The sequence below is a fragment of the Saccoglossus kowalevskii genome, chromosome 21, assembly GCF_978046115.1.
Source record: "Saccoglossus kowalevskii chromosome 21, keSacKowa6.1, whole genome shotgun sequence".
NCBI classification, from domain to species: domain Eukaryota; kingdom Metazoa; phylum Hemichordata; class Enteropneusta; family Harrimaniidae; genus Saccoglossus; species Saccoglossus kowalevskii.
The window spans coordinates 19,020,130-19,039,874 of record NC_140661.1 but is presented as its reverse complement, the minus strand read 5'-3'; the positions used below and the strand labels follow the sequence as shown (position 1 = coordinate 19,039,874).

Sequence of the window (19,745 nt, the reverse complement as noted above, 5' to 3'; positions counted from 1 at the left end):
CACTTTTCAGAATGGATCGACGCCCCTGATAAAAGTCTGGCCTAAGCTAGAATTTACCTTACCTTATGTGTTGTTAAAACAGCGGAATAATGCAAAAACTAATAGAGAGCGGTACCTTTCTAACATCGAACACGGCTATGTGGTGTCATATGACGTAGCAATCAATCGTTAGAATGTAGTACTAGCCTGATACGGCAGCTGTATGCTAATGTATCTCGTCCTGACACGACCGTATATAAACGCCTAAGCCAATCAAAGATTTAATAGTATTTTATTTATTTTATTAAATTTTTCAAATTGCTATTTTGTATATAAATGGTGAACAAAATTACAAGAGTGAAGCAATGCTGTATTTATGAGATACGCAAACGCAACTTCGATTTCGGTACCTATGTACAACTCTTCTGTGTCTACACAACCCTAATAATATCCGGGAATACTAGTAGTAGGTTTCATAATAATAGTCTTTATTGAAGTCGTATCCTAAAAATGGACATAGATCTAAGTACAATAAAGCATGGTTGTCATTCCATGCTAGAAACATTCAGAATGAAAAAAAGAAGTGTCTATCATACAACACTGTCCCTCAACACCTGAGGGACGGTGATTACACAGACCGACACAACTGAGCTATGACCCACATCTATGTACGACTCTTGATATTCAGCGAAATAACGAAATCGCGAGATTCCTTGTGGAATGTGTAGAATACCTTTTAAACTTGAATACATGTTGTTTATAGCAGTGCTTTCCTACTTTGGGCGACCCTGATCGAGTGTATGCATAGCTGCCGGTGGATGTGTACCCCGCTGGGGTCAATGACTTCAATGACCTATTCAGTCAATAAAGCAGAAAAAACATGGATTGATTCAGCATAAAAAGCCGACCAAACATCCAATAAACGACAACATACTGTCAAAAAGTTTACATCTCAAATTTCCAGCTTGATATTAAAGCGGGGAAGTCGGCACCTGCGCATGCGTCAGATGGCCATAGCGTGTCACGAACTCCGCAAACAGGCCTCGAGGAAGGAGATTGAGCGTTTCATTACGGTGGCCCATATATACAATTGGTCCGCTACATGAAAGTCAGTCGGCTATTTGAAAACTGCTCCGCTACATGAAAATCGCGCCCTTACATGAAAATCGCTCCGCTACTTGAAAAAAATCGGTCGGCTACTAGTACTTGAAAATTGCTCGGCTACTTGAAAACTGCTCCGCTACATGAAAATCGCTCCGCTACTTGAAAAATTCGGTCGGCTACTTGAAAATCGCGCCGCTATATGAAAATTGCTCCTCTATCTAGAAAATCGCGTGTATGTTGCGAGATAACCTTCGACCTGCAGATATGACCCGGAAGTACAACATGCAATGTATACCATTGCTTGTGTATGCTTACGAAGTCTGGTAAACAACGTATTCATCTGTTTGTTAAATAAAATGAAGTCAACCAATCTGTATACTTGAAACATCATATTTGCATGTGTTGATTGTATTGGCATGCTGACTCTAGGCTTTGAATGTAAACATGTTATAAGTCAGTGCGCCATTCTAACCCTATACAACCATAAATTGTTACGACTCGTTACCAAAATCTACTGTACCGTGTATCACGTTTACACCACTACAAATCAGTTTCGTGGCTTTACCACTACTAAGTTTAGCTTTTATTCACCTATAAAACGAGCGTCTTCATGCTGTCAACATATATCACAGGGTGGGCGAGGGGGGTAGCTGATACAGGTTACAGAAAATTAAAAAGGCATTTTACGTTTTTACAAAAAATAAAATGAAAATTTCATGTATAGTGAAAAATGGTTTTTACACTTTACACTGATAAAACAAATTCATAATTACATTTTACAGTTATTTTAATAAATTTGATTTAAGAGCCAAAGAATGTCACACATAGAATAACCTCCGGTGAACGCGTTCTGCTGTGACAAATCTCATGGGTTTGTGCGACGCATATGCGCGAATCAGGCCAGGAATTAATGTCGAACGTTAACGTGCGATATTAGTTCCGGTTTGATATATTTTCCGGTGTTCTACTAAGAACAATGCTTGACGAGGACACTTGCACACCGCATTAAATAAAGTGTAGATAACATTGCGTACATGTCATTGTAAAAGTCAGAATATTTAGAACATCGTGTTAACTTCGAACGTCACGCTAACTCGCTCATTGTTTTAGCAAATGAGCATACAAATTAAATATGCATATAATAATAATAATAATAATAATAATAATAATAATAATAATAATAATAATAATAATAATAATAATAATAATAATAATAATAATTCACTAAACAAACTACAGTGAGTTGTTCAAATTCTATAGTCCTATAAAATAATAATCATGATATAATCTGTTCAGATATAGAGGTAAGAAATGGATCTTTTGACAAGTTATTAAAATAATATTATAGTAACAAATACAAATCTGATGCCAGACAAAACATCAGAAATATAATATACGAGGCGAAACAATAATCATCATTGTCTGTTGTAAGGATTAGCTCTTAAACTTAACAATTGTTTAATTTCATTATGTTATTGACGAAATAACTATAAATTATAACAAGTTTTGTATTTGCGACTTGAATACTAATAATAATAATATACTACTACCTTGAATGGGTCTCTCTCAGATTTTGTGTCAATATTGTATTTTTTTAAAAATATTTTGGGTCATTTATGTCAAAACTGCTATTTCCGACGACTTCTTGAAAACTACCAGCTCAATTCATTTGATAAATGTTATGTAGGTATCCTGTGTTAATCTATATTAGATATGTTCTTTTTGTGACGATATCAACTATTCTCAATTCTTAGCAATTATTTTTCCATGTTTTGAAAAATAAAATTATACGTGAGCATGCTTGACATGTATGTGGAATCATCAATAAAAGGAAACTAGAAGAGAAAACTTTTTCACATTTTATTTTAATAAAACAATAGAATAGTTGAATTACAAAAACAATGCGACACGTATTATGTACAACGCCAGGCAAAATAATATTAATCATTTATAATCCTTAAGTAAATAACACATCTGGTGTTTACACAAGCAGAGGTGCTCGCTAGGTTGTTGTATTTTGTTTATAAATGTACTATTTGTATTTACTGATAGTTTTACGGAAATAGTTTCAAACACAGTCTTTGCTGTTATATGCATTTATTTAGATTTTGGATTACTAAATATATAAAACTGCATAGATTCAATCTCAGACTAGTAATACTAGTCTGAGATTCAATCAACAAGATATAAAACACATGTGTGGCCGAAACTACCTACATTCGAGATATACGTTACAACTTAGCCATCTGCCGTCGATGCGTCAACAGCAGAACGTTTATTTTCATTGAACAATGCACATTATTTACGAGAATCCACTACACCGCGAAGAAAATTCAAGAACTGCATTGCGCTTGTGCGACGACCTCACCCGGAAGTTTTAGCGCACGGAAAATTCTTCGCATGACACCGGGCTTCAAATGAGGAATTACAAGTTTGTAATTTCGTACGAATTACAACATTTAATGTGGAAAATGGTTTATACACTTACAAAAAATAAGATTTGTGTACGAATTACGGAAGAATAGAATAGCTGATTACGTTTTACACCTTGCTCATGTCTACGAAATTACGTTTTTTTATTTTTTAAATTACATTATTACGAAAAATAAAAACAATTGATTACAGCTTACGAAAATACCCCTTGCCGACCGTCATATCACATGATTCGCAACTACGGGTTGTAAATCGGGCACACTAATGTTTATGACTTATTTAAAAAATCGGTGTGATTGTCAAAGCTAGGGCGATAGAACGGTCAACTAAACTAATTGCACAAACAAACATTATGTTATCTGTAATAATTGAAATGTGTGCAATTTTGGCGCGACACACAAAGCTTACCTACATGCTATGAGGACATTTTCAACAATTTGGTCTACCATCATGTTGTGAATATATCGTGCACACATGATCTCTAAAATTTAAAAGAAAGCGAAAAACGACAAGAAAAAATCTCGCTCATAAAGCCCATGCACATATCATGGCTGATGTTTGGTCTATACTCAATCATAATTTGATCACCTTCAAATGATCTATGACGAGGTATAGATTTGTTTAAAACAGCCTTACCAATGGAGCTATAAAAATATGTCATATAACGTCAGTAACTCGGTGCTCCGGTACAACATGGCCAATTGAGACGAGTCGTAGTTACATGACGCAATATTTTCCAATAAACGCTATGTGGTATAAACAAAATATTTCTATATGAACTATAATAATGATTTGTAATACTCAAGAATGGACGAAAACTAATCATGTACTTCGGATATTAAAAACGATGACAGAATCTCAATTGCCAAAACGGATATATGCGTAGATCAAATTGGTATTTGAGTACTAGATAGATGAAGTTGTACGACGTAGTATTATAATAGTAGAAACAAACCAGGTGACGATTCAAATCCACGTGAACACGTGTATCCCTCCTCCGGTGGTGATAATAATACATAAATGGATTTCTATACCATTTTAACTCCTAAACAACAATAATGTTAATTACAATAACAGCGAAAAATATATACTAGTATGCAAGTTATTGCAAAACATGCGTAAATTATCACGCGTAGTATTTCTTCGCAAAGTTCGTTTAAAGAGCTACGTGTTTATGTCAATTCATTGCTTTCGATTTAAATTTAAACTCTTCATTGTACGTCACGTGTAGCAAGATTTTAGTAAATATACATACGAGTTTTACACTATGCCGTTATATAGATTTAAAAATAATTAAACAATACGAGACACAAATGCATCATCTTTAGCTCATTGGGGTGCATATAGTTTCCCGCTTGTTTTAATAATTAATAATAAATGTTTTAATAAATTAATAATTTGTGTTACCGTGATTTTCAAGTAACCGACCGATTTTCATGTAGCTGACCGATTTTCATGTAGTCGACCGATTTTCATGTAGCCGACCGATTTTCATGTAGCCGACCGATTTTCATATAGCCGACTGATTTTCATGTAGCCGACCGATTTTCATGTAGCCGACCGATTTTCATATAGTCGGCCGATTTTCATGTAGCCGACCGATTTTCATGTAGCCGACCGATTTTCATGTAGCCGACCGATTTTCATGTAACGGAGCAATTTTCAAGTAGCCGACCGACTTTTTTTCAAGTAGCAGAACGATTTTCAAATAGCGTTTTTTTAAAATTCATTTGTTTCTTATATCCTAAGCTTCTATTGAAAAAAAAGTGTGTTATTTAAAATAAATATATCAAATATTTTTACATTCAGTGCTAAAATATTTTCAAAATGTTAAAATAAAGAAAAAGAAGATCCTGCGGTAGGAGACGTAGATGTGAATTGCCGTTCAAATCGTCTGTGCGTTCGCGTTGTTGCCTCGAGGTGACGCGGACGGCTCGCGGCTGCCCAGTTTTCGTTCGACTGCTATATGACGTCACTACTGGGCGATGTTGGGAAAAAGATAACGAACTACGAAATCGATAGGTAAAAAGGTGTTTAGGTAATTTTCTCAAACATAAAATGCTAGTGGGCGTGATTTCAAAATAAATTTTATACATTTTATACGAGTTTCCCTCGCATAGCAACGAGCCAATACATCTACTTCCTGTCACGTCGTTTGGGGCACCCTCGCGGAGCGACGCGAACGCACTCATGGCAAAGCAAAAAGTAGGTCCGGTCATTAATATTTAAATTAGCTTGTGGTAGAGACGAGTGGGACGTTCCCTGGCGACTACCTAGCTTAGTGATAAAAGACCCATAGTCTCTGGATGGAGAATGATTGTTAACCTGACGTCACAGGGAGTTGGACAAACTTATGTATTTTAATAAATTATTAATTAATAAATTGTTATATAACTTTTCTTTTACCCCCGACTTCCAGGTATCGATTTCAAGTAATCACTGATCCTTGTTTATACCACTCTTTCCTTTATAACAACTTTGTTACGCGCTAATGTTATATGCAAATTTTAACGCGCGATGTAGACACGCCCTATTATAGTAAAATATCTCTATAATAGGGCGTGTCTACATCGCGCGTTAAAATTTGCATATAACATAGCGCGTAACTAAGTTGTGATAAAGGAAAGAGTGGTATAAACAAGGGGGGTAAAAGACCAGGAGGGGTAAAAGAAAAGTTATATAACAATTTATTATTTAATAATTTATTAAAATACATAAGTTTGTCCAACTCCCTGTGCTGACGTCAGCGCTTACGCTCGTGGCCATTCAGGGGTTTCCCCAATCTCCTTCCCAGAGGGCTTTGCGCTTTACGCAATAGTGCCTCTGCCACAGGCAGCCTTCAATTTTGTGGTCAATCACCTCACTACGCACGGCCATTTCCCTGTAGCTGTTACATCTGAAAACGTACTACAAAAAATGGAAAAAAACGTATGTGACATCCGAACTATTTATTAATGTCTGACAGACTTCAGACTTCAGTAAAAACGTAAATACGAACCATTTTATCGCGGACTATGTTTTGCGAGGTAATGTTATAGTGGTGAAATGGCGCACGTGATACACTAAAACTTGGACGAAAGAAACGTTCTGTTAACGAATATAGTTGGGAAAGAAACATTAAAGACTAATTTCACTGAAAGGGGTTTCCTAACATTTCCGTTCATCTTGTATTCTGGTGAATATTTCAATACTATTTCTGGCTTGAACGGGTTCGATTTTCCGCGTCTAACAGTCATAGAACACTAAGGTTCTAGTAAGTGTATAAAGTTATTTATTTATTGTACATTATAATGCTTTGGCATCTAGGAAATTATTGCAGTTTTCTAAAGCAAGTCTTGTATATTTTGTTCTAATCACTAAACATTTTATTCGGATTCAGGGCGTGAAACGTCTTATTAAAGTGATTAAAGTAACCTTTCGCATAACTTTGTTAACCGCCAAGGGGTTGTGGTTCGAACATATTCGAATATGCAAATGAGTTCTATGCAAATCTGCTTTGTGCAGTGATGATAAGTAACGCGTATCGAACTGTGCGGAGTTCGGGGTTTCCCATCGTTGCAAACCTCTTTCGGCAATTGATGGTTTTTTGAGTGGGCGGAAAAAATACTCTGGCGGGCGAGAATGGGGTTTCCTTTTACTTTCGAAAGTTGAGCGAATAAAAAACTGTTTATTTGTTTTAAAATTGCGCAGAAACAGCGAACATCTCAAATATGTAGAGCAGGCAGAATGTATGGGCATGGAGCACAGTCACTTGTTACCTCCTCCACTACACATAAAAATAGACTATTTTTATGTGTAGTACGGACCTCCGATTGTTAATAAAAGACTTGTTATGGGTAACAAGTGACTGTGCATGGAGTAGTGAAGACTTGTTTACAGAAAACGAATGTTTTCAAATTACGTCACCCAGTCACATAATTCTGGCATTATACTATTCAAGTACTAGTACAATTTGCAACAGAAAATTAAAGCGGGGGAGTCGTCACCTGTGCATACGTCATTGTCAGCGTGTCATTGTTTACAAACTAGCGTCTACCCATGAGCGAGTGTTGTAATCGTCGCGTATGCGCAGGTGACGAGCGTCCCGCGTAATTTTGAGGAAGTTGGTCATATATCGCATGACAATGTCCATCGGTTTATTATGTAAAATCGTGGAGCTATTGGCCCATGGCGACATAAAATAGCATTCTTTTGTGTGTTACATTGACGTATTTTTTGAACAATTCCATAGTACGCAATGTTGAACAAAAATTACATTTTTTACAACCCAGTCTACAGTTTGATATGGCATAATATCTCTGCCATAGGAACCTATGATAAAATCCCTATAATACTGCCAAAATGGCTGCTATCAACTAAAAATACAAACATGATTTTCTCGAAAATTACTAGTAACCTGGTGACCCCTAAGTTTTTAGCTCTGCTGTCGACTTTGTCGAGCGGAGCTTATCATATGTGTGATTGTCCGGCGGCGTCCATGTCTTTCTTTTTCGACATCTTCTTGAAAACTACAAGCCTGAATACTTTGATAGTTGGGTAGGCCTCTCTTAGATTTGTTCATATCATGATGATCTCTTCAATTCTCTAATTTTGATGAATATTTTGTCATTTTTGGTAAAAAGTGATATTTTCGACTTGTTAAAAACCGCAAGTCCAATTGCTTTGATATTACATATATAGGTACTACATGTGGACCTCTTCAAGATTTGTTTCTTTCGTGATATCTTCAGTAAGTTTCTAATTTTAGTGAATATTTTTATCATTTTTGGTAAAAAGTGATACTTTCGACTTCTTTTTTTAAAAAAAAGCAAGTCTGACTGCTTTGATATTACATATATAGTACTACATGTGGAACTCTCAGATTTGTTCATTTCGTGATGATATCTTTAATTATCTAATTTTGATGAATATTTTTGTCATTTTTGGTGAAAAGTGATATTTTCAAATTCCTGTTGAAAACATCAAGTCTGATTGCTTTGATACTATACATATTGTTCATTTTTTAATGATATCTTCAGTTCTTTAATTGAAATGTGCATTGCTAACAGCGGAGCTATCTCAGCCGACAGGCTGCTTGTTTTAAGTCAATATTCTTCTATTGCCCAGAAGTACAAAATGAATAAATTCTGGGCATTTCAAATCATGAGTAGGCTTCTACCTTTTTAACTCTGGAAATTGACATATACCATTAAACAGATTTCAATGAAATTTGGTAAATAGACACACTAGGACAAAAATCTGACCTGATCAAATTCTACTTGAAATCCATGCATATTAATTGCCTGATTTGCATATAAATTAGCCAATATTTATCTTTATACCAATATCTCAACCACACATCAGAGTCAATGAAACTATAGCCAAATACTTGTTCAGTTTAGGGTAAAATTGTGAGCTTTCTACTTTGCATAAATTAACTAATTCATAGGTGCTCCAAAGGTACATGTATCTTGCATACCACTGATCAAATGTTAATAAAACTAGGTACATAGGTGCCACAGATCCACCGATTTGATAACTTCGTGCATATTAATTACCTGCTACATGTATTAGTTTCATGCGTGTTTCTTTATATGCCTAACTGCAATGTACTAAGTACTGTTGCAGATGGGGACATGCAACTGGTGCTATTATTTTGTGGTCTGACAAGATATAACCAAAATATCAAGTCATATATGGTCATCATTTCATTAAATATTTATAATTATTAAGTCATAGCTACCTGGAACCACCCTGATTATTTTCACTATTAGAAGCACATATGCCTGCTGTAAAAATAAAGGTCAAAGACAACCTATGGTCAAAATAAGACATATTTCAAGACATATTTTGTATGCAATAAACACAATGCTTTATGTGCAATGAAGATGCGCTTCTAATATAGTAATACAAACAGTATTCCTTAATTGTTTTTCATGTCTCCAATAAAGTTTTTTTTAAGCTTTCTTTGATTAATTTTCCTGTTTCTTGATATATCTTTAACAGCGTGTCTTTCAATTTGTCAGCATTACAAAAAAAAAGGGAAGGGTTTTTGCTTTTGACAAAAACAAACAATAAGATATGTTAAAGGACGGTGGTCGTCTTGCCGCATCCTGTTTGACAAGACGAGTTTGGTGTATCGGTACTTACAAAATTCACAAAAGAAGAGAAATTCTAAAATACAATATAAATTATTTTTATTTTATAATACATGCAAATAACAGAACAGTAAAATATATATGACATTGTAAATAATAATAATGTATTAATTTAATTTTTATGTTGATTACATGTATCTTATTAGAAGCACCATTACATCTGCATAGGATTAGTAGAATCATTTTGTGTCTGAAAATATTTGGATTCAGGTCAGGAAAAAAAACAGTTTGTTACTAAGCTTCATGGTTCTGATTCAAAATTCGTCTTTCAATTACATATACAGCACTACATTTAAATACTAGACTAACACAGCCCCCTCTAGTGGTATGAGGTGTTGTTACTTTGTTTTTTACATTACAGAGCAATCTTTGTTTTGTTTACTTTGATTTGCAGAAGAAGTACTTCCTTTTGATGCAACGGAACCAGATGATGCAGTTTTTTGATGTGATGATATAATAGCATCATCATAGTCTTTATTTTTCAGGCCGTACTTCTCACGAATTTCATTCCGCTTCTTTGCCCGATCAGCTTTCTTTGCAGCATGCTTTAAAGCGTGTTGTTCTCTGAAACCAAATAAAAAAATATTTATTTTGTAAGTTTTTGTTTATTTGATAGACTTTAACTAGTTAGTCTACAAAGTGCTATCATATTACTTCCTACATGATTATTCAAAATAGACATATACTGTGAAATACTTTATTTTCGCTGGAATAAATTTTCGCTGAAAAGATTTTTTGGGTGTTTTGTATGGAATTTATTTTCACTGATTTTTAACGAGTTTAATGTAAAATATAGAAAAAAAAGTATATTTGCTGGATTTTATTTTCACTGAATCATTCCTTCAGTATTTTACAGTATGATGTTAAACATTTTAAATGTTACATTCGAACAATGCAAATTTGTAAAAAATTCCCAGAACAAGTTGAAAGTCAAACTGTGTAAAAAATTATGTTGTTTTTTCCCAAAAATCATGATATATTAATACATACTAGATTCTTCTCTCACCTTAACACACATTTCATTTTGTTAGTACTAGGGGTTCTTTTCTTTTAAACAAAGCATATTTACAATGTGGCCTTAAACACAGCCACCTAACTTAGTGTATATTGTTTATAAAATTTAATTTAACAGTCCATATACCAATCTCAACATTTTATGATGTATATATTTATCAGTGCATAGTACCCAACAGATTTTAAACTACTTTTAGCCATTGTATTTGATTTACCATGTATCTTCCACAGACTATTACTATACAAGTAAATGAACAGTATGCATGCATCACGTTTCAATCTATTTCAGAAAAAAAGTATTGACTATGTAACAATTTTAACAGCTTGACTGCAATTTAGGGCACATAAAACCCACAGGAAACATTACGATTGTCTCATTTCTTCATGTTTTTAACAGGCTAATGTTTTGATAATTTATGATACCTTCTTTCTGCAATTCTCTTGTCTTCTAACATGGCTTCTTTTTTGGATTTTTCGAGCTGTTCCTCATCCACCTCTTCATCGTCACCGGAAACGCCTAGACTTTTGCTGATTTGTGATGTCTTATTCATCATTATAGTCTTTGTTAAAAAGTTTGTCATGATTATTTGTATCTGTGCATAAAAATACCACAAAAAAAGTGATTAAAATAAAATATAATTACTTTAGACTGAGGATTTATAAGATGAGGATGAGGATGCAAGTGACGTGATATGTGATGAAGATTTTATGCGAGTTGGAGAAGTCACAGAATTGAGAGAAGATCATGAAATCACATGACAAACATTCATTTCTAGAAATACTCGAGTCTGTGAAAGAACTGGTTGTAAGAGTTCCTCTTGGGGCATTTTAATTGTGTCCTTGCATATAGGTAAAGCATGTATTATGTACATAATGCATTTTTCAATAATAATAATAATAATAATACTCTTGATCATCTCTGTTTATGTAAACAAAATGTTCGAATCACTCAGTGCATTCAGTGATACCAGGGTGTAATGATTTGAGGCTATGACGTTTAGTTTAGTTATTTGCATAATGATATTGATACATTGTATGGAACATCTCTGAGTATTTAGACTCAGTTCCAGGCCTAGCAGTTGAGCAATAAACACCTTGGCTACAAGTGCTCCTCTCCAGTGTGTTATTCTCCTCCCGGATCTGGTGACCAATACTCACTTGGTTCACTCTACCTTGAGAAGTCTGTTCTCAGTTTACATATGGTGGCAGCGGTTAAAGAAAAAGGGGGAAGAAATACTACTGAAGAAATAATAATTCTTTGCAAAGTACTGAGGAACTTGAATCTGTGGAAAAGGCCTGTTGAGCTCTGTAACATCTAGAACAACCTTCTGTGTACAACACAGTAGAGGGAGAGACTTGTGCATCGCAAGTTGAAGGAAGATGAAATACTACTTTGAGTACTAACTGTACAGAAGAACTGGGATTTGGTGAGTTGATTTTTCTCTACACTCAACTCAACCAGCTGTGAAGAAATAAACTGCCTGTGATATCAGAATTGCCTGTACATTGAATAGATAACTTGCCTTCAAGAAATGCTGTGAAGTTATCAATGTCAACTATATTTTTATCCAAGTGACAGATCGGGGAATGTAAATTTGCCAGCTGTGTGAAAAGCCGGTTTGAACTGAATTGATTGACAGCTCGTGGAAGCAGTGTACGTTGAAATGGAACATTTTTGATTTGATTGCAACATTGTTTCAGCTCTTCTAGAACTCTTTTTCACTGACTGTAGATTTACTTTTGCAACATTTTAACTAACTTTTAGAACATTTTACATCACTCACTTAGCAACTGGTGGTTGTTATGCCAACCTTTAGTGCTTTGGTTTGTTTACAATAACAAAGATTGACCTATCAAGTATCAAAGGAAAGGAAAGTCAGAAAAGGCTGTGTATAAAAAAAAAGTGCAGTGTTTGGATAAATAATTGGTTTCTAGTTTGTAACATCCTGTTTGGTTTCCTTGTGGTTAAACTAAACAGTGGGTAATTTGTTCTTTGGTAGGTAGGTACCGTAGCTGCATGTTATACTTGTCAGTGTGTGAGTAAAAATAAGTTGTGAGTATGAATGATACAGGGGATGCTGCTGATTTTTCTGGGGGTCCACCACTACTGACTCCCATGCATTCTAATTTGGAAGGGAATTTGAATAAGGGCTTGCAGGATTGGGATCCAAAGCATCAGGATACAGTGAGGCTCAGGCGCGAAGAGCGTGAATATGAATTACAGATGGTTATGCTTAAACAGAAGCTAGAAATGGAAAAATTGAAAGCAGTAAGGATTGCTGAGGAGCAAAAGAGAAGACATGAAGTGGAAATGAAGTTGCGGGATTTAGAATTGGAGAAGTTACGTATGCAAGGTAGGGAGCATAGTACAGATAATAGTACTGTAATTGTAGACAAGGGTCCTAACATTTCTCATTTTAAGGAAGGTGATGATATTAATGTTTATCTAAGAACATTTGAAAAGATTGCAATTGCACATCATTGGCCGCGAAACATGCTTTAGAAGTGTAAAGTGGGATGTGAGATGCGAGTCATTTACCGAATGGGGTGCCAGAATGGAGAATTTGTTAGAGCATTGGTTGGAAGCAGCAGAAGTTGACAGTATGGAGACAATGATAGATCTGTTGTTGAGGGAGCAAATCATAGAGAATTCACCTTATGAATTGAAGATATGGATTCGTGAAAGAGAACCTAAATCAAAAGGTGAGGTCATTAAATTAGCTGAGCAGTATATTGCTGCTCATGGTAAACCTAAAACAGATAAGTCAATGGCATCAAATGGAAAATTTAGAAAATGGCAATCTAATTCTGTTCAACAATCTAATAAGAATAGTCAAGCTAATACATGTTTCAAGTGTGGTAAACCTGGTCATATTACTACAACATGTCCTATGAATCTCAAGCCTAGTTCAAATAGTGGATCAGGCAAGGGTAGTAAAGTATTTTATTGTGCAGGTGAATCTAAGAAAAATGTAGATAAGTGTTTATATGGTAGTTGTATGGATATACATAGGTGCAAGGGACTGCTGAATGGACAGGAAGTGGTAGTTTTACAGGATACAGGTTGTACTCAGACATTGATAAAGTCAAAGTTTGTATCGAAATGTGCATACTTGTTGGGACAGTATGTGTGTGTTAGACTTGCAGATAGTAGTACAAGGCAAGTACCCATGGCAAGAGTACATTTGAATTGTAAGTTTTATAGAGGAAAATTGGATGTAGGGGTTTTAGATACCTTAGCTGAAGATGTTATCTTGGGTAATGAGGTATATGTAAGTATGACTAAAGATAGTCAAAAGAGTACAGCTTATGTTGTCACTAGAGGAAAAAGTAAAGCATTAAAAGAGAAAAATGCTAAGGTAAGGTGTAATGAACAATTAACAGATGTTCATGCAAGACCAGTGGAGCAACTGCCAGAAAGTGTTGTTGATGTTGGTGATACTAATGACAGCATAGATGATCAAGGTGAGTTAGATAAAGCTGAGGATCATAATGATGAGATTCAGTTACCAGTAAGTGATAATGAAGTATTTGATGTATTCAAATTGAGACGAGAGGAGTTGATAAAGTTACAGCAATCAGATGTAACATTGACAAAGGTCCGTGAAGTAGTAGTGCCAGAAAATATGATAGCAAATAAAGTTTGTTTTTTCTGGAAGGATGGTCTATTATTTCGTCAATGGAGGCCCATGAACTCAGCTGAAGCAGCTGAGGTGACTCAGTTAGTGGTCCCGTTAAAGTGTAGAGGTGAGTTGTTAAGGATTGCTCACGATATTCCTTTAGCTGGTCATTTAGGAATAGAGAAGACAAAACAAAGGTTACTGCAGCATTTTTATTGGCCAGGGATATTTTCAGATGTGGCACATTATTGCAGAACGTGTGCTGAATGCCAAAAATCTGCTAAGAGATATGCTCATGAAAAAGTCCCGATGATATCAATGCCAATTGTGGATGTACCATTTCGGAAGGTAGCAATAGATCTGGTAGGGCCTTTACCAAGAAGTAAAAAAGGTAATAAATATATATTGGTGTTGTGTGATTATGCCACTAGATATCCAGAAGCTTTACCAATTCCAAATATGGAAGCTGAAACAGTAGCAGATTGTTTAATTGAGATTTTTAGTCGGGTAGGTATTCCAAATGAGTTACTTAGTGATCAAGGGACAAATTTTATGTCTAAACTTATAAGTGATATGTGTGTTAAGCTACACATTAACAAATTGAAAACTAGTATTTATCATCCACAATGCAATGGGCTTGTTGAGCGGTTCAATGGTACTCTTAAATGTATGTTGCGTCGCTACACAGCAGAACACCCAAAGGTGTGGGATACCTATTTACCATACTTGTTGTTTGCTTACCGAGAAGTTCCACAAGCAAGCACAGGATTTGCTCCATTTGAGTTATTATATGGAAGACATGTAAGAGGACCTTTGGCTGTGTTAAAGGAAGGGTGGACTGGAGATATTCCAGAAGAGGAAAATTTAGCGGAATATGTAATTAACATGAGGGATAAGATTGGGGAGATGATGGAAGTAGTGAAGCAGAATATGGTGGTCGCACAGGCTAAACAGAAAAGATGGTATGATGTGAAAGCTCGTGATAGATCTTTTGATATTGGTGAAAAGGTGCTGGTGTTACTCCCATCAAGAAGTCAGAAGTTACAGGCAGAATGGCAAGGACTATTTCAAGTTACAAGGAAAATGACAGCTGTAGATTATGAGGTGAATGTTGGTAGTCGAAGGAAAACTTGCCGAGTGTACCATATTAATATGTTGAGGCCTTGGAAGGAGAGGGAAGAGATTGCATGTTTCGTGGATATAGTAGAAGTAGTCAAGGAAGAAAATGATGTATTGGATGCATGTTTCGTCGATATAGTGGATGTGGTCAAGGAAGAAAATGGGCTGTTAGACACAGTAGCAGAAAAGAAAGGTAAGGAAAACTGGAAAGATGTGAAAATATATGAAAATCTGACAGAAGAGCAGCGGGCAGAAGTATTACAGTTACTAGAGCGTTATGGTGACGTGTTTACAGATGCACCAGGGCTGACTGGATTGGTGGAACATGAAGTGGTTACTTGTGAAGACTTTCCCTTACGTCAGAAACCATACAGGTTACCTCAAGCAGTACAGTCCACAGTGAGAGAAGAGTTAGATAAAATGCTGAAATCAGGTGTTATTAGACCATCTAAAAGTCCATGGGCAAGTCCTATTGTGTTAGTGGGTAAGAAAGATGGTACAGTTAGGTTCTGTGTAGATTATAGATCTCTTAACAGTGTCACCAAATTTGATGCTTATCCCATGGCACGTGTGGAGGATCTCATAGAAAAGTTTGTTGTTGCCTGTTATATTTCTACTTTTGATTTGTCAAAGGGATATTGGCAAATTCCTTTGAGTAAATCTTCCTGTGAGAAATCTGCTTTCATAACTCAATTTGGTCTCTTTGAATTTACAGTGATGCCTTTTGGCATGAAAAATGGTCCAGCAACCCTACAAAGGTTAATAAATCAGATACTGCAAGGTACAAATGAGTATGCTGGTGCATATATGGATGATATAGAGGTACATGATGTTAGCTGGAAAGAGCATTTGTTACATTTGCAGGCTGTACTTGAGCGATTGAGGAATGCAAAGTTGACTGTGAAGTCTAGCAAGTGTTATATTGGTGGGCCACAAGTGTCCTTTGTTGGATATATGGCAGGTAGTGGAGTGATAAGAGCTATGCTGGACAAGGTGCAAGCTGTTAATAATTTTCCAAGACCCAAGACTAAACAAAATGTTAGAGCATTTTTGGGTTTAGTGGGATATTATCGTAAATTCATTCCTAACTTCTCTGAAATTGCTTTTTATTTGACAGAGTTAACAAAGAAGAAGTGTTCAAATCAAGTAATATGGACTGAAGACTGTGAGACATCATTTTGTAAATTGAAGCAAGCATTGACATCTGAACCTGTACTGCATAATCCAGATTATACCAAACCTTTTGTCTTGCAGGTTGACGCTTGTGATCATGGTATTGGTGGGGTGTTAAGTCAAAATAATGACAAAGGAGAAGAACATCCCATAGTATACATCAGTAGGAAGTTGTTGCCTCGTGAAATGAATTATGCGACTATTGAGAAGGAATGTTTGGCCATTGTTTGGGCAGTGGAAGCATTATATCCATATTTGTATGGTAGAGCATTTACTGTTCAGAGTGACCATCATCCTTTAAAATGGCTGAATCAATTGCGCGAACGGAATCGTAGACTGATGCGTTGGAGTCTGACCTTGCAAGGTTACCAGATAAATTTCCAACATAAAAAAGGGGTTGAAAATGGCAATGCTGATGGCTTGTCAAGAGCATGGCAGTCAGATGTGGGTTGACTTCCCAAATTAGTTGTGAGTAGTTGTATGAGTGAAGTATGAGTAAAAAAAAAAATGATGAGTGTTGTGTGCGGCTTGGTGCTTCACCTATCACCTAAATATCAGGTGCTAGATATTAAGTTTATCCAGGTACTGCAGCATAGCGATATTTTAGAATTGTTTGTTGGTATTTATGGTTATATATTTAACTTGTTATTATTGAGTTCAAAGTATTTTCAAGTGTATCTCAAAGTTTTTAAAAACAGAGTTTTCATCCTCTATAAGGGGAAAGGAATGTAATGATTTGAGGCTATGACGTTTAGTTTAGTTATTTGCATAATGATATTGATACATTGTATGGAACATCTCGTGAGTATTTAGACTCAGTTCCAGGCCTAGCAGTTGAGCAATAAACACCTTGGCTACAAGTGCTCCTCTCCAGTGTGTTATTCTCCTCCCGGATCTGGTGACCAATACTCACTTGGTTCACTCTACCTTGAGAAGTCTGTTCTCAGTTTACACAGGGATAATGGTTAGAAATGTGTTATTGTTGACACACACACAGAATTAGATCTGCATATTGTATACTATGAAAATTTAAATAAAATAAAACTGCCAGCTGCTTCATAAATTCGCCATACATTTATGGATTTATAATTTTTCATTTTCCCGTTGATTTTTTTAAATGTTATGTTTTGTTTTTCTTTTTTATTGTTCAACTTTATCAGGATCCAAATAAGGATATAATTACAATAATGAATATTAGTATTATATCAATCAGGTTACATGACCACATGTGATCGATATTACATTTACGCATTTTAATGAGGTCATATGACCATATATGGGCATGTGATGTCATCTCTTGTGCAATGTCTGCAATATAGCATTAGTTGCATGTCCTTATTTGTCTGTAACAGTGCTAAAGATATTAGTTATGCATATCAGTGAGGTCAGATGGCCTCATTTACACAATATAGGTATTTAATATGCATGGTTTCAACCCTGAAGTAATCAGATCTGTGGATTATCCAAAAGCACCTATGTACCAGTTTCATTGAAATTTGATGAGTGGTACCCAAAATAACTGTGGAACACATATGAATTGGTTAATTTATGTAAATTAGGTAAAGTTATCATAAAATTTAACCATAAACATGTACATGGCTTATTCCAGAGCACCTAGGTACCAAGTTCCAGTGAAATTTGATAAATGATTCTTGAGACATTGGTGGATAAAATAAAAAATTAGGTAATTATTATGAAAATTAGGGAAATGATATGCATTGAATTCAACCAAAAACTGATCAGGGGTTTACATTGTCCCAGGGCATCTATATACCAAGTTTCATTGAAATGCAATTACAGTTTTTGAGATATCAATCGAAAAGTTGAAAAAGGCTAATTATTATGCAGTTTAGCAAATTAATATTCATTAATTAATTGGTTTTAACCAAAGACAAATCAGGTGTGTGCATTGTTCCAGAGCATTTATGTACCACACTACGAAGTTCATGAAATCTGAAGATTGGTTTTCTAACGGACACACACACACACAGACAGACATGCATACACACAGACGTAACTAACTGTAAAGCACAGTCAGCTAGCGCACACGTGATAATAAAATAAATACGATATTTACTATATGGGGGCCGCCATCTTGAATGACACATAAAACTAAATAAGAGACAAGTTGTGAAACGCGTTTTTCAGATTCCTACAAATCAGCTGCATGCTGTTAAAGAGCAGTGGTCCTTGCACCATGCATGCGTGAGATATGGGTCTCGTTTAAACAAAGATGGCGACTTTGACTGTTGCAAAGACCAACGAGTACAAACTGAGACGTTACCAAGCTTTAATTAGGTAATTGCTTTGGTATTGAAAGGTATTGAAAGAGTCACCGGGGTTAATTAGTGCAAGTCACGCCCAGGTCAAAACTTACACTCGTGATTTCTATCAGAAGAGCGCATTGGATTGTGGGAAAATCAATGTTTATCAACACAAATGTCGCACATGCACTGCGGCGACGACCGCCACCCTTTAACCACTATAACACAAGGCCAAACAAAAATGTTTTTCACACACTCATTATATTTGAAACACCGATTTGAATGACGGATTTTTGTTCGTCCTGATAAGAAAAATATACTTTGACGGTGAGCGTCAAAATTCACCAAGACTGACATGGAAAACATCGTAACTACTTGATTTGTGTCATGACCTCAGACAAAACATGTTTGTTTGAACGCAATATAGAAAAGAATAGAACTTTAAATTATGTTTGTGTATAGAGGGCGCTATATTCTAAATAAAACACGCAACTGGTGTTCAACTCCTGATATACTTACTGTAAATAAAACCGGGATTATGTTTTAGAGTTCCAAAAACAATGCGATATTGCGAATTCGTCGTTAAACGTGTAAATTGCGCCCTTTGACCACTACTTTACCATGTACCAGCAACTCTGACACTTCCGCGTTCTAGAACAGTCATGCGCAAACTTATTTTATAACGAGTGATGTGATTGGCTTTGCAAATTAAATAAAATTCAATTAAACTGTCAGTCGAAGATCAATATTTATTGGGTTATAACTCGTAACCACTTCCATTACCTTATCAACATAATATATTTCAACATTTTTATGAGAACACCGAATTTATGGGTTTTGTTTAAGCAAACTCCTGATTGGTCTTCTCCCTCGTCCAATCAAATTGATTGTTACTGGGAGAT

General features: G+C 35.5%; 3 protein-coding genes across 3 annotated transcripts in view; 1 reads left to right on the top strand and 2 right to left on the bottom strand.

Annotated features, from left to right (window-relative positions):
* The window catches only part of LOC100368383 (TNF receptor-associated factor 1-like), a 31,932-nt gene extending 31,782 nt beyond the window's left edge, over positions 1-150 (bottom strand). Inside the window, exon 1 of the mRNA XM_085494919.1 lies at positions 63-150. The gene's annotated coding sequence lies outside the window, so the exon portion shown is untranslated. The remainder of the gene's footprint in view (positions 1-62) is intronic.
* A 9,517-nt stretch (positions 151-9,667) lies between these two features.
* On the bottom strand, positions 9,668-19,492 carry LOC100370837 (uncharacterized). Its single transcript, XM_085494912.1, has 3 exons — positions 19,363-19,492; positions 11,091-11,260; positions 9,668-10,217 (listed from the first exon to the last, which is right to left on the bottom strand). Exons 2-3 carry the CDS (start codon positions 11,246-11,248, stop codon positions 10,004-10,006), a joined length of 372 nt encoding a protein of 123 aa, XP_085351038.1. The 5' UTR covers positions 11,249-11,260; positions 19,363-19,492; the 3' UTR covers positions 9,668-10,003.
* Positions 13,223-17,032, top strand: LOC144360597 (uncharacterized). The gene has a single exon (XM_078013258.2). The coding sequence runs from the start codon at positions 13,223-13,225 to the stop codon at positions 17,030-17,032; it is 3,810 nt and encodes a 1,269-aa protein (XP_077869384.2).
* Positions 19,493-19,745: the final 253 nt, after the last annotated feature.

Bases quoted from the DNA above. Each gene is read 5' to 3' on its own strand.
- LOC100370837 (XM_085494912.1), bottom strand. From the start codon at position 11,248: ATGACAAACTTTTTAACAAAGACTATAATGATGAATAAGACATCACAA. The intron at 10,218-11,090 runs GTATCATAAATT...ATTTGGTTTCAG, and splicing joins AAGAGAATTGCAGAAAGAAG to AGAACAACACGCTTTAAAGC.
- LOC144360597 (XM_078013258.2), top strand. From the start codon at position 13,223: ATGGAGAATTTGTTAGAGCATTGGTTGGAAGCAGCAGAAGTTGACAGT.